This window comes from Anomaloglossus baeobatrachus, chromosome 1 (genome assembly GCF_048569485.1).
Source record: "Anomaloglossus baeobatrachus isolate aAnoBae1 chromosome 1, aAnoBae1.hap1, whole genome shotgun sequence".
Lineage (NCBI taxonomy): Eukaryota > Metazoa > Chordata > Amphibia > Anura > Aromobatidae > Anomaloglossus > Anomaloglossus baeobatrachus.
In genome coordinates, this window is record NC_134353.1 from 812,507,679 (window position 1) to 812,521,622 (window position 13,944).

The following is a 13,944-nucleotide window of genomic DNA, read 5'->3' on the forward strand; positions in this document are numbered from 1 at the left end:
CGCCTAAGGCTAGAGACCCAAGGGCCAGCGCCTGCGGGCAACCAGGCTCCTCCGGCATCCATACACCGGGGAGCGGACTACCGTTGGGGATCCATCGTAGTCAAACAGTACACAAAGGTGCAGGGAACGACAGCCGCCATCACCTGTCCGGGGAGAGACACTGCAGCCGGCTGCGGGACCTGTCCATCCAGCCATTTGGTTTACCGAGGACTTTGTGCATCTCTTATTCTTACTCAGTGAGTACATTCGTGCCATCCGGCACCGCGCTGCGCTGTCCCTGCAACCCTGCACCTCACCAACCCTGCCTCCCCGTCACACCACCGGGCCCCGGGACCACCGACCCCTATCCACGGAGGGGGAAAACAACATCCCAGCTGCTCCCTACTATCGCTCCCGGGATCCCTGTTACCAGCAGCGGTGGTGCCCATCTTCACCACAACCCGTGGGTGGCGTCACGGACTAAATCCCCCAAAACCAACCACCCTTTTCACTCACGGGCGAGGAGCGCCGCTCGAGTCCCCAGATCCAGCCCACCGCTCGAGCCACCGAGCAGCAGCTGCAGCAGCGCCGGACCCGAGCGTTAGCGAGCGTCGCAGCGGCGTCCTCCCCACCCGCGACACGTTTTTAGTGCTAAATTTCTGGAAAAGGCAACATTGGCTAAATCAATTAAGGCAAAAATGTGCGTTCTGAACTGCAAGTAGCACAACGCAAAGTGCAGTCATAGCCTATGTCCATCTGCTCAGCTGAGCTCCCTCTGATCTATAACGTGGTTCCTGCAGCAAGGCTAGACATATCATTGGCTCAAACTGTGCAGTCACACAGGGGCCTAGAGGTACAGGGGCCCATTTCCCCTCTAAAGTGGCATTGTGCATTAAACTGAGATATTGAACTGCAAAGACCCAACTACTGTTCTTGCACAGAGGCTTCTTCTATCTGTGTCACTCAGTGGCATGCATGTTCATGGTGACAGGTTCCCTTTAGGACAGGGTGGCAGGGCCCTGTTTTCAGAGTTATAATGCCCAAATTGAGTGATTGCCTGGGGTCCCAGCATTCAGACCCCAACAATCAGCAAGTGTTCTGTTATCATATAGATAGGGGTTCACGTTCGGGGGCTAACCCTTTCAGCTATTTTTTGATTCTCTTGAAGGGAATCTGTCACCAAGTTTTCGTAACCTAATCTGACAACAGCATAACATGGGTGCAGAGATCCTGATTCCAGCGGTGTCACTTACTGGGCTGCTTAGTGTAGCTTTGATAAAATCACTGTATAATCAACAGTAGATTGTCATTAGAGGACTACTTAGATTGCTGCCAGGTAGTCTAGCATATTCATGAGCTCTGTATAAGGCCCCCTTTACACGCACGTGCCTCCGGTACGTGCTAGGTCTGTTCCCACATGTACCGGAGACACGGGCACACGTATACCCATTAAAATCAATGGGTATATGTGCACACACGTGTTCAGCCATTGGCCCGTGCCTCCATGTGGAGCAGACCTGAGCCCATGTGCTCCATACGGAGGCGTGTCCGTTTTTCTCCGGCAGCACGGGTGTCACGCGGCCTGCACACGTACCACACGGATGTAGTGTGGATGCGGTCCCACGTGACACGCGCCGGAGAAACACACATGTCATTGTAAAAGTAAAAAAAAACACATACTCACCTCCACCAGCTTTGCAGTCTCTGCCGCGGCTGACACCTGTATCCGACACCCAGTGAATGTGAATAACGCATATTCTTCACTGGGGGCCGGAAGCAGCGTCAGCGGGGCGTGGCCTGTGCCGGACACTGTCATTCAGCACCATAGACAGCTCCGGAAGAAACAGGTAAACCGGAACTTTCCGTTCTCTGTGTGTTATTACGTATAACACACGGAGAACATGCATGTGCCACAAACACGGCACATGGGGAGCAAACCACCCCTTTAATACGTCCGTGAAAAATCGGTTCGTTTGTTTCACGTGCGTGTGAAGAGGGCCTAACTGCTAGATGTGCAGCAGAGAAAACATTGATTTTATCAAAATGACAGCAAACAGCTCAGTAAGTGACACATCACTGGAAGCAGGGGCTCTGTCTCTACATTATGCTGCTCTCAGATGGGGGAGCAAAAACCTGGTGACAAATTTCCCATTAAATATTCGTTATAAATGCAGGTTTACTGCATGTTCCCATTTATAATGAATATTTTTTGCTTAAAATGAAATACATATACAATACACACATTTATGATCCAATGTTTTAGTGGTGGAATCTGCTGCAGCACTACTGAACAGAGGAATATTTCGTTTTTATAGAACCACAAGTGCCAGAATAGACCGGTTGCTGTATTTTTTTAAGCTTTCATGACATGCAAATACATCTAAAGTAAAAAGAAACAGGCTTCCAATCCTCCCGACCTGCAATTACCTGCAGTAACACAGTTCTAGTAATCAGCAGTGATCTTTGCTTACAACTCACATGTATAAGTAAATAATTAATAGGTGGAAGTCATCTCCATGCTGATTAGTATATTATTTCATCTGAATAGATTATAAATAAGAAGAGAAAAAGAACTTCTGCTTTCTGTGCCAAAAGCAGGGCGTTACACTGGGAGCCTGCATGTGAGCAGACAGTGGAGGAGGAGGAGGAGGAGGAGGACAGGTACAGTAGGTGTTGTCTGCGCATGTGATCCATGCCCTTAGATTTAGAAACAGGGATACAGGTGAGATAAAGGGGTGGGAGGGGTGGTTTCTCCTCTGCAGGTGAGTTCACCCCAAACTGTAGCCAAGGAAAAAAAAATCGAGGTGTCTCCACCTTTCTTATGACTCAACATATGTCTGACAAGGATGATCTCGTTTTGCTTCACTTGCCAAGCTGCAGAAGAACATGTGCACCATGCACAGATAACTTCTCAGGAGGAGCACTGCTGTCATTCCAAGGATCCTTCAAGAGGCTGCTGTCATCCACTCACCCCAGACAGGACTTTCACGTGTATGTCATGGAAGAAGGCATAGATAACCCTACATTCACCTCCTTGGATGAGGTGGGCTCAAAATCCATTGATAAAGAAATCAGTAAGATAAAAGATGGAGTGAAGACGGACTCACAAACCCAACTTATTGATGAGGAGTTCAAAGAGGGTCCCTATGGATGGGGCAATTTTACTCCAAGCTTCCTGCAGTGCTGTAACAATCCCACAGGTTATCTAGTGATGTACAGCCTCCTGGCTATTATGCAAGGTGAGCACTGCAGTAATGACATTCTTTTCTACAACTATGCCTGATCTGTGTGCAAACTTGTTAGTGAAGATTGACGAAAATATTCTGTGAACTATATATACTATATATATCCAATAACCCGTCTGCTGCAACTCAGCCTTACAATCAGTATAGCCCATACCATTCTCTCATTTACTGCTATCATGTACTTATTATTATTACAGTCATATGAAAAAGTTTGGGCACCCCTATTAATGTTAACCTTTTTTCTTTATAACAATTTGGGTTTTTGCAACAGCTATTTCAGTTTCATATATCTAATAACTGATGGACTCAGTAATATTTCTGGATTGAAATGAGGTTTATTGTACTAACAGAAAATGTGCAATCCGCATTTAAACAAAATTTGATCGGTATAAAAGTATGGGCACCCTTATCAATTTCTTGATTTGAACACTCCTAACTACTTTTTACTGACTTACTAAAGCACTAAATTGGTTTTGTAACCTCATTGAGCTTTGAACGTCATAGGCAGGTGTATCCAATCATGAGAAAAGGTATTTGAGGTGGCCACTTGCAAGTTGTTCTCCTATTTGAATCTCCTATGAAGAGTGGCATCATGGGCTCCTCAAAACAACTCTCAAATGATCTGAAAACAAAGATTATTCAACATAGTTGTTCAGGGGAAGGATACAAAAAGTTGTCTCAGAGATTTAAACTGTCAGTTTCCACTGTGAGGAACATAGTAAGGAAATGGAAGAACAGGTACAGTTCTTGTTAAGCCCAGAAGTGGCAGGCCAAGAAAAATATCAGAAAGGCAGAGAAGAAGAATGGTGAGAACAGTCAGAGACAATCCACAGACCACCTCCAAAGACCTGCAGCTTCATCTTGCTGCAGATGGTGTCAATGTGCATCGGTCAACAATACAGCGCACGATGCACAAGGAGAAGCTGTATGGGAGAGTGATGCGAAAGAAGCCGTTTCTGCAAGCACGCCACAAACAGAGTCGCCTGAGGTATGCAAAAGCACATTTGGACAAGCCAGTTACATTTTGGAAGAAGGTCCTGTGGACTGATGAAACAAAGATTGAGTTGTTTGGTCATACAAAAAAGCGTTATGCATGGAGGCAAAAAAACACGGCATTCCAAGAAAAGCACTTGCTACCCACAGTAAAATTTGGTGGAGGTTCCATCATGCTTTGGGGCTGTGTGGCCACTGCCGGCACCGGGAATCTTGTTAAAGTTGAGGGTCGCATGGATTCAACTCAGTATCAGTAGATTCTTGACAATCATGTGCAAGAATCAGTGACGAAGTTGAAGTTACGCAGGGGATGGATATTTCAGCAAGACAATGATCCAAAACACCGCTCCAAATCTACTCAGGCATTCATGCAGAGGAACAATTACAATGTTCTGGAATGGCCATCCCAGTCCCCAGACCTGAATATCATTGAAAATCTGTGGGATGATTTGAAGCGTGCTGTCCATGCTCGGCGACCATCAAACTTAACTGAAGTGGAATTGTTTTGTAAACAGGAATGGTGAAATATACCTTCATCCAGGATCCAGGAACTCATTAAAAGCTACAGGAAGCGACTAGAGGCTGTTATTTTTGCAAAAGGAGGATCTACAAAATATTAATGTCACTTTTATGTTGAGGTGCCCATACTTTTGCACCGGTCAAATTTAGTTAAAATGCGGATTGCACATTTTCTGTTAGCACAATAAACCTCATTTCAATCCAGAAATATTACTCAGTCCATCAGTTATTAGATATATGAAACTGAAATAGCTGCTGCAAAAACCCAAATTGTTATAAAGAAAAAAGGTTAACATTAATAGGGGTGCCCAAACTTTTTCATATGACTGTATATATACAGTATATTGGTGCACAGAACATATTTTCATTGACTCCATGTACCACCAGTCAGAGCTAAAGATCTCTCTGGAGTCACTATATTAGTACATATCTTATCTTATTAGTGTTGATTTTGACGTTCCTAATATATACTATGAGAATGTTGGTAAATATGGTTCATGAGAAAGAACTATTACTATATATCATTTTAAAAGATGAGCGAGCCCTACCAATCTTGGGTGATCGGTATTCATTAAGAGCATTTGGATGCTCGGATGGGCTTGACTACCCGAGTATAATGGAAGTCAATGGGAGACTAGAGTACTTTTCAGGGAAATCTTCCAGAAACATGCTTTTGTCCCCCATTGACTTCCATTATACTCGGGTTTGAGCATCCAACGGCTTGTTACAAGTACTAAGCACCCGAGCATGGTAGTGCTTGCTCATCACAAATACTAAGTACCCAAGCATGGCAGTGCTCCCTCATTATGAATACTGAGCACCTGCGCATGGTAGTGCTCCCTCATCATGAGTACCGAGCATCCGAGCATGGCAGTGCTCACTCATGAGGAGTACTAAGCACCCAAGCATGGTAGTGCTCACTCATCATGAGTACCGAGCATCCGAGCATGGCTGTGCTCTCTCATGAGGAGTACCGAGCATCCGAGCATGGCAGTGCTCTCTCATGAGGAGTACTAAGCACCCAAGCATGGTAGTGCTCACTCATCATAAGTACTGAGCACCCGAGCATGGTAGTGCTCCCTCGTCATGAGTACCGAGCACCCGACCATGGTATCGCTCCCTCATCATGAGTACCGAGCACCCGAGCATGGTAGTGCTCACTAATCATAAGTACTGAGCACCAGATCATGGTAGTGCTCCCTCATCATGAGTACCAAGCATCCGAGCATGGTAATGCTTGCTCATCATGAGCACCGAGCACCTGAGCATGGTAGTGCTCGCTCTCCACTAATCCCTATGTCTATTTTATCAATATGTTCCCATGAGATAAGAGCTAGGACCCCCACCTGATCACTACAGTAGAGGAGTACAGAATGTTTTGAGCATGGTTACTCTGTACTTTTTACATACACAAATTAGCCAGCTCACCACTTTCAGAATCTGGGGTGTCTCATGATGTCCGCATAGGATATCCCTGGTCCTGGTATAATGACATCCAATTATAGCAACAAATCCAGTGGTCTGCAGTCTGAGATGTATAAAAGCCTTCTTTTATTGCATTTTTTTTTTAAATTGAGCGGTACAGGTGTCCACGGAAACACAAGCTTAGCGAACCAACGCGTTTCGACAGATTATAAGATGTTAAATCTTATTCAGGAAGAAGGTTTCTATACATCTCGGACTGCAAATGGCTGGATTTGTTTCTCTACTTTTTTTGTGAGTTCGTGGCATCTCCATGTATGATATTATAAATTCTCACTGTACTGAATGACACTGCTCATAAGAAAATGGCAACTCATTAAGATAATTTCCAAATTTCCAACCAATAAACCAAAAGGGCCTAGTACTAGTAGAACACGTTGGGTTACTTCATTGATTACCACCAATTATATACTTTGACTTGTCTCAATTGATCCTTAAATTTAAATCCATTGATCTGTAATAGGGCTATATTCACGTTACATTTTTGCAGCATTTTTTATTGCAAATTAAAAGTTGATTTTTACAGGACCAGCAGAAGCTAAGAAATTTCCAAAATATGCATATGATTGCTTTTTTTTTTTTTTAATCTGCAGCATGTCAATCATTTCACTGTTTCTACAATGTTTTTTTTCACCCATTCAAGCAATGACAAAAGGGAAAAAAACGCTGTAACATTTGACACATATTTGTTGAATAATACTAACTTTACTTAACGTAGTTTTTTATGCAGCGAAAATACTCAAGGTTCAAAACTCACCAAAAACTCACTGTAGGAACAAAGCCAGCCGCTTTACACGCTGCAATATCATTACCAATATCGCTAGCGTGCGTACCCACCCCCATCGTTTGTGCGACACGGGCAAATCGCTGCCCGTGGCACACAACATCGCTCAGACCCGTCACACTACATACCTGCCTAGCAACGTCGCTGTGACCGGCGAACCGCCTCCTTTCTAAGGGGGCGGTTCGTTCGGCATCACAGCGGCGTCACTAAGCGGTCGCCCAATAGAAGCGGAGGGGCGGAGATGAGCGGGACGTAACATCCCGTACACCTCCTTCCTTCCTCATTGCCGGCGGCCGCAGGTAAGGTGAGGTTCCTCCTTCCTGCGGTGTCACACATAGCGATGTGTGCTGCCACAGGAACGACGAACTACATCATACACGCAGCAGCAACGATAATTGGGAAGAGGGGGGCATGTCACCGATTAGCGATTTTGCACGTTTTTGCGACGATTCAAAATCGCTCATAGGTGTCACACGCAACGACATCGCTAACGTGGCCGGATGTGCGTCACAAATTCCGTGACCCCACCGAAATCGCTTGAGCGATGTCGTAGCGTTTAAAGCGAGCTTTACATTGGGATCACTTTTTTAGTATGGGAGTGGAGGGAAAGGACAATTTTTGTCATAATTTTAGCATCCAGATTTTAGTCATGAGCAAAATTGTCTATTTTATGTTGGCTTGATTGTGTGGAACATTGTTTTTGTATTATTTTTGTATTTCTCTCAGTCAATTAGCTTATAAAGCACATGCACATCTTATACATGTGGTAACGTTGTTACTATGTTGAAACGTTTCTAGGGACATTTCCTAGAACTGTTACTATAAAAATAAGTATCAGTCATGCAATAGAGACCATCACTTGAGCTAGTTCCTGCTTTTGATCACAATATAAATGCTACGGAATTATCCAATTGTAGGATAAGAAACCTATAGTTTGTAGATCTGAGTTGTCTCCGCTTTATTATTTATGGCTATGTGCTGCCTCCTGTAAGAAGTTTATATAAAAAAAAGGAAAACTATTGAAGATTATGGACTAGAATTTAAAAAGCGCAACTTTTGCAGGAGGAACCTGTGTTGCAATGTTACCATCAGACTACTTAGGATTCATGCTAATGGTATTTGAGGATTTGTAGTGCTTTCCTGTAGTGCGCTCTCAGACTAAACCCTCACTACTTTTCCTAATGCAAATAACCATTTTAGTTGAAGTAGTAAAGCTGGACTGATTCATGAAGCTTTAAAGAACACAAAAGTGGTGATAAACAGGTTGCACATTGTGTTAAATACAAATCATGCTACAATATTCCATCATAAAATGACCTCAGACTGTCATGGGTCGCCATCTTCTATTTTTTTACATGGACCACAATCTCCAACACAGCTTCATCCATCTCCCCTTGTGACTTGCAACCTGGACCCATCTGTGAAATAGCGGTAGATTGTTATGAGCAGATTCTGCTCTACCTAGTATAAATTTATTGTATATTTCTGATTTTACTTATCTTAATGTACAGTATATCACAAAAGTGTTAACACCCCTCACATCTTTGTAACTATTTTATATCTTTTCATGGGACAACACTGACAATATGACAGTTTGATACAATGTGAAGTAGTCAGTGTACAGCTTGTATTACAGTGTATATTTGGTGCCCTCTAAATAACTGAAATACAGTCATTGATGTCTACACCACTGGCAACAAACGTGTGTGCACCCCAAAGTGAAAATTGCCAAATTGTGCTCAAAGTGTGAATATTTTGTGTGGACATGATTATTTTTAATAACTGCCTTCATTCTCTTGGGCATGGAGTCACTAGAGCTTCACAAGAGCCACTGGATCCTCTTCCACTCCTCCATGATTACATTATGGAGCTGGTGGATGTTAGAGATCTTGGGTTCTTACACCTTCCCTTTGAGGATGTCCCACAAATGCTCAATAGAGTTTATGTCTGGAGACATGATTGGGCAGTCCAGCACCTTTGAGCTTAGTTTTATTAGCAAAGCAGTGATCATCTTGGAGATGTGTTTTGGGTTGTTATCATGTTGGAATACGAAGGGGGATTATGCCTTGCTTCAGTATGTCACAGTACATGTTGGCATTCATGGTTCCTTTAATGAACTGTAGCTCTTCACAGCTGGCAGCACTGATACAGCCCCAAACCGTGACAATCCCAGCACCATGCTTGACTGCAGGTAAGACACACTTGTTTTTGAACTCCTCACCTGGTTGCCGCCAAAAATACTGAACCAAATTAGTTTATCGTGGTCTCATGAGACCTCAAGACATGGTTCCAGTAATCCATGTCTTTAGTCTGCTTGTCTTCAGCAAACTGCATGTGTTTTTGTGCATCATTTTTAGAAGAGGGTTCCTTCTGGGGCCACAGCCATGCAGACCAACCTGATGCAGTCTGCAGCTTATGGCCTGAGCACCGACTGGCTAACCCCCACCCCTTCTAACTCTGCAGCAATGCTGGCAGCGCTAATATGTGTATTTTGAATAGACAACCTCTTTATATGATGTTGAGCAATCAACTTCTTTGCTCAACCATGGTGAGGCCTGTTTTTTGTGGGACCTGTCTTGTAAAACCGCTGTATGGTCTTGACCACTGTGCTGCAGCTCAGTTTGAGGGTGTTGGCAATCTTCTTATAGCTTTGCCATATTTATGTAAAACGACAATTTTTTCTTCATATCCTCCCAGAATTCTTTGCCATGAGGAGCCATGTTGAACTTCCAGTGACCAATATGAGAGAGTGTGTGAGCGATAATACCAAATTTACCACACCTGTTCCCCATTCACACCTGAGACCTTGTGACACTAATGAGTTACATGACTCTGGGGAGAGAAAAGGGTTAATTGGGTTCAATTTGTCCATATTCACTTAGGGGTGTACTCACTTTTGTTTCCAGCGGTTTAGACATTAATAGCTGTGTGTTGGGTTATTTAAAGGGCACATCAAATTTACATTGTTATACAAGCTGTACACTGACTGCTTTACATTGTATCAAAGTGTCATATCATCAGTGTTGGCCCATGCATAGATACAGTGCCTACAAGTAGTATTCAACCCCCTGCAGACTTAGCAGGTTTACACATTCGGAATTAACTTGGCATTGTGACATTTGGACTGTAGATCAGCCTGGAAGTGTGAAATGCACTGCAGCAAAAAAGAATGTTATTTCTTTTTTTTTTTTTTTTTTTTTTTAAATGGTGAAAAGTTTATTCAGAGGGTCATTTATTATTCAACCCCTCAAACCACCAGAATTCTGTTTGGTTCCCTTAAAGTATTAAGAAGTATTTCAGGCACAAAGAACAATGAGCTTCACATGTTTGGATTAATTATCTCTTTTTCCAGCCTTTTCTGACAAATTAAGACCCTCCCCAAACTTGTGAACAGCACTCATACTTGGTCAATATGGGAAAGACAAAGGAGCATTCCAAGGCCATCAGAGACAAGATCGTGGAGGGTCACAAGGCTGGCAAGGGGTGCAAAACCCTTTCCAAGGAGTTGGGCCTACCTGTCTCCACTGTTGGGAGCATCATCCGGAAGTGGAAGGCTTATGGAACTACTGTTAGCCTTCCACGGCCTGGACAGCCTTTGAAAGTTTCCACCCGTGCCGAGGCCAGGCTTGTCTGAAGAGTCAAGGCTAATCCAAGGACAACAAGGAAGGAGCTCCGGGAAGATCTCATGGCAGTGGGGACATTGGTTTCAGTCAATACCATAAGTAACGTACTCCACCGCAATGGTCTCCGTTCCAGACGAGCCCATAAGGTACCTTTACTTTCAAAGCGTCATGTCAAGGCTTGTCTACAGTTTGCTCATGATCACTTGGAGGACTCTGAGACAGACTGGTTCAAGGTTCTCTGGTCTGATGAGACCAAGATCGAGATCTTTGGTGCCAACCACACACGTGACGTTTGGAGACTGGATGGCACTGCATATGACCCCAAGAATACCATCCCTACAGTCAAGCATGGTGGTGGCAGCATCATGCTGTGGGGCTGTTTCTCAACCAAGGGGCCTGGCCATCTGGTCCGCATCCATGGGAAGATGGATAGCACGGCCTACCTGGAGATTTTGGCCAAGAACCTCCGCTCCTCCATCAAGGATCTTAAGATGGGTCGTCATCTCATCTTCCAAGGAGACAACGACCCAAAGCACACAGCCAAGAAAACCAAGGCTGGTTCAAGAGGGAAAAAATTAAGGTGTTGCAGTGGCCTAGTCAGTCTCCTGACCTTAACCCAATTGAAAACTTGTGGAAGGAGCTCAAGATTAAAGTCCACATGAGACACCCAAAGAACCTAGATAACTTGGAGAAGATTTACATGGAGGAGTGGGCCAAGATAACTCCAGAGACCTGTGCCGGCCTGATCAGGTCTTATAAAAGACGATTATTAGCTATAATTGCAAACAAGGATTATTCCACAAAATATTAAAGTAGGGGTTGAATAATAATTGACCCACACTTTTATGTTTAAAATTTATTAAAATTTAACTGAGCAACATAACTTGTTGGTTTGTAAGATTTATGCATCTGTTAATAAATCCTGCTCTTGTTTGAAGTTTGCAGGCTCTAACTTATTTGCATCTTATCAAACCTGCTAAATCTGCAGGGGGTTGACTACTACTTGTAGGCACTGTATAACAAAATATTTACAAAAATGTGAGGGGTGTACTCATTTTTGTGATATACTGTACATCTCATTGTATAGATTTTTTGACTAGTTCTCAGTGCAATGTATGAGACTTGTACTCTCACTTGCAGAGGTAATTCTACTATCGGAACCATGTTTACCTGTCAGGCTCTGTTCACGTCTCGTTGTCATCTATATTTAACACATTCAGTATTAAAATAAAGTGAATTTATCACAAGTGTAGCCAAAAAGCACACACACTTTGTTTTTTGTTTTGCATCTGTTTTTGCTCCTTTTGTAACAGATCTATTTTTACTAGAGGCATCTTGGAGCACCTCTAGTGTACTCGACATGCGCAGTGCAAAATAACGGATCCATTAATAGATGGCATTACACATGACCATCCATTATCATCCATTTCCCATAGACTTCAATGTTGAAAAAAAAGAGATTTTTTTTTTTTTACCTGATGATAAAGTTTTGCAGTCTACGATTTTTGATGCACTTGGATTGCAGTCAAGGGAGGGACATTTTAGGATATTTTCTTCCCCATGCAAATGTATTGATCCTGTATGTGATCATTCAATTTCCATTTTTTATCTTTCCAAAACAGATCCAAAAATGGAAATATTTACTGGATTTGTGAACAGAGCTTACAGATTTGTTATTGGTTGATTCAAATCAGACATGTATCTGAGTTTTAGATACAGCTTTGGATTTTCTTTGTCTAAAATAATTTAAGGGTATTCCAAGCATTTATGACCTATCCTCGTATACAGATCTGACTACTGGGAACCTCACTGACTGCCAGATCTTCTAGCTGCAAGCCTGCCTAGCACTAGAAGTCCCAGAGAGGGGTCATTGAACATTTCTACCTTTGGTACTCAGAGACGGGTCGAATGACCCGAAGGATTTCAGCTAACATCCTATAATCACCGTCTTTTGTTCTGTAATTAAGGCCATTACTGTGGCACCACAGGAGGTTGTTGTTTTCCATTGAGTTTAGCCATTTAGTTTCTAGTTAATTCTATTAGGTTCTAGTTAGGTAATTTGACCCTCTTTCGGTACTTCAGGGGGTAGCTTGAGCTCGAAATTTCTGGGACTTCTAGTGATAGAAGAAGTTTGAAAGGAGGAGAAACCACTACGTCCAAGCTTCTATTGGCCGGGGTCTTGTGCATATTGGAATATTCCTTTAACAGTATGTAAATGCACCTATAATAATATTTTGTGATATTATCATCTAGTTATTCTGAAACGGAATATGTCAGCAGGTGTTTTTGCTAGGCAAGGTGAAGCCAGCATGGTGCAAGGGTTAACACAAAGAATTCAGGGATGCCTGTCTTGTCAAGGTCCGTTCTGTTGTTTATTAAAAAAAAACACATATACACTAACAAGACAAACAGGACCAGCAGTAATGTGATAACACACCATATAGTTAGCATCACATAGAGTGCAATAGGTACTAACTTTGCAAATATAGAAGTATAATATACCATAAATTGGAGAAGTTTAGAGTATCCAATAAATATTGCTGTAGAAAACCTAAATAGGTCATAAAAAGTTAGGGAAATGCTCAATGTGCAAACAAGGGTACCGTGACCTGGTGAGTAAAGGCAAGTCTGGCATAGTGCTTGATAGGAAGTCTACATGAAAATTTCACAATTATCTGAGTGAAGCTGTAGCAGTGGCACAATGGATCTCCCAGGAATCAAACTGCTGGTCCTGGTTGCCTTGGGGTTGGATTCCTGGGAGCCCCTTTGTGCAAAAGTGCTCTTTTGGGAGAATATATGGAATGTTCAGCTAACAAAAGGGAAATTTAGCAATTATCTTGTATGGCTTGAGGACTTTCTTTTTTCCGGGAGACACTAGGATAATCCCAGAGGGTTGGCAAGTATAGTATAAAATATGACCACCTTTGGCATGTCATATGGCATTCTGCTTATTGAAAAAAGGACACATTTCCCTTGACTGAAACTAAAAGGCCAAGGCCAACCCTCGGAAAACACGGAAAACAATCCAATGACATTACCCTTCATTAATTGAACATTACAGTTGTCACAATGCAAACATAAAATTTAGATTCATCCATCTGACTACCAGATAGAGAATGATGATTCATCACTCCACAGAACTTGTTTCTACTGCTCTAGAGTCCTGTAGTTGTGTGCTTCATATAACTCCATCTGACAATTGGCATTGTACTTGGTGATGTCAGCTGATTGGCTATGGAAATCCAAGACATGAAGATACCAGCGCACAGTTTTTGTGCTGATGTTAATGCCAGAGTAGGTTTGGAATTCAGCATTGATT

The 13,944-nt window shown here is 42.9% G+C and overlaps 1 protein-coding gene across 1 annotated transcript in view; it reads left to right on the forward strand.

Moving 5' to 3' along the window:
- The first annotated feature begins 2,768 nt into the window (after positions 1 to 2,768).
- Positions 2,769 to 13,944, forward strand: part of SLCO4C1 (solute carrier organic anion transporter family member 4C1) — a 125,139-nt gene continuing 113,963 nt past the window's right edge. Inside the window, exon 1 of the mRNA XM_075325059.1 lies at positions 2,769 to 3,218. Coding sequence (XP_075181174.1) covers positions 2,801 to 3,218 — 418 coding nt within the window. The 5' untranslated portion in view covers positions 2,769 to 2,800. The remainder of the gene's footprint in view (positions 3,219 to 13,944) is intronic.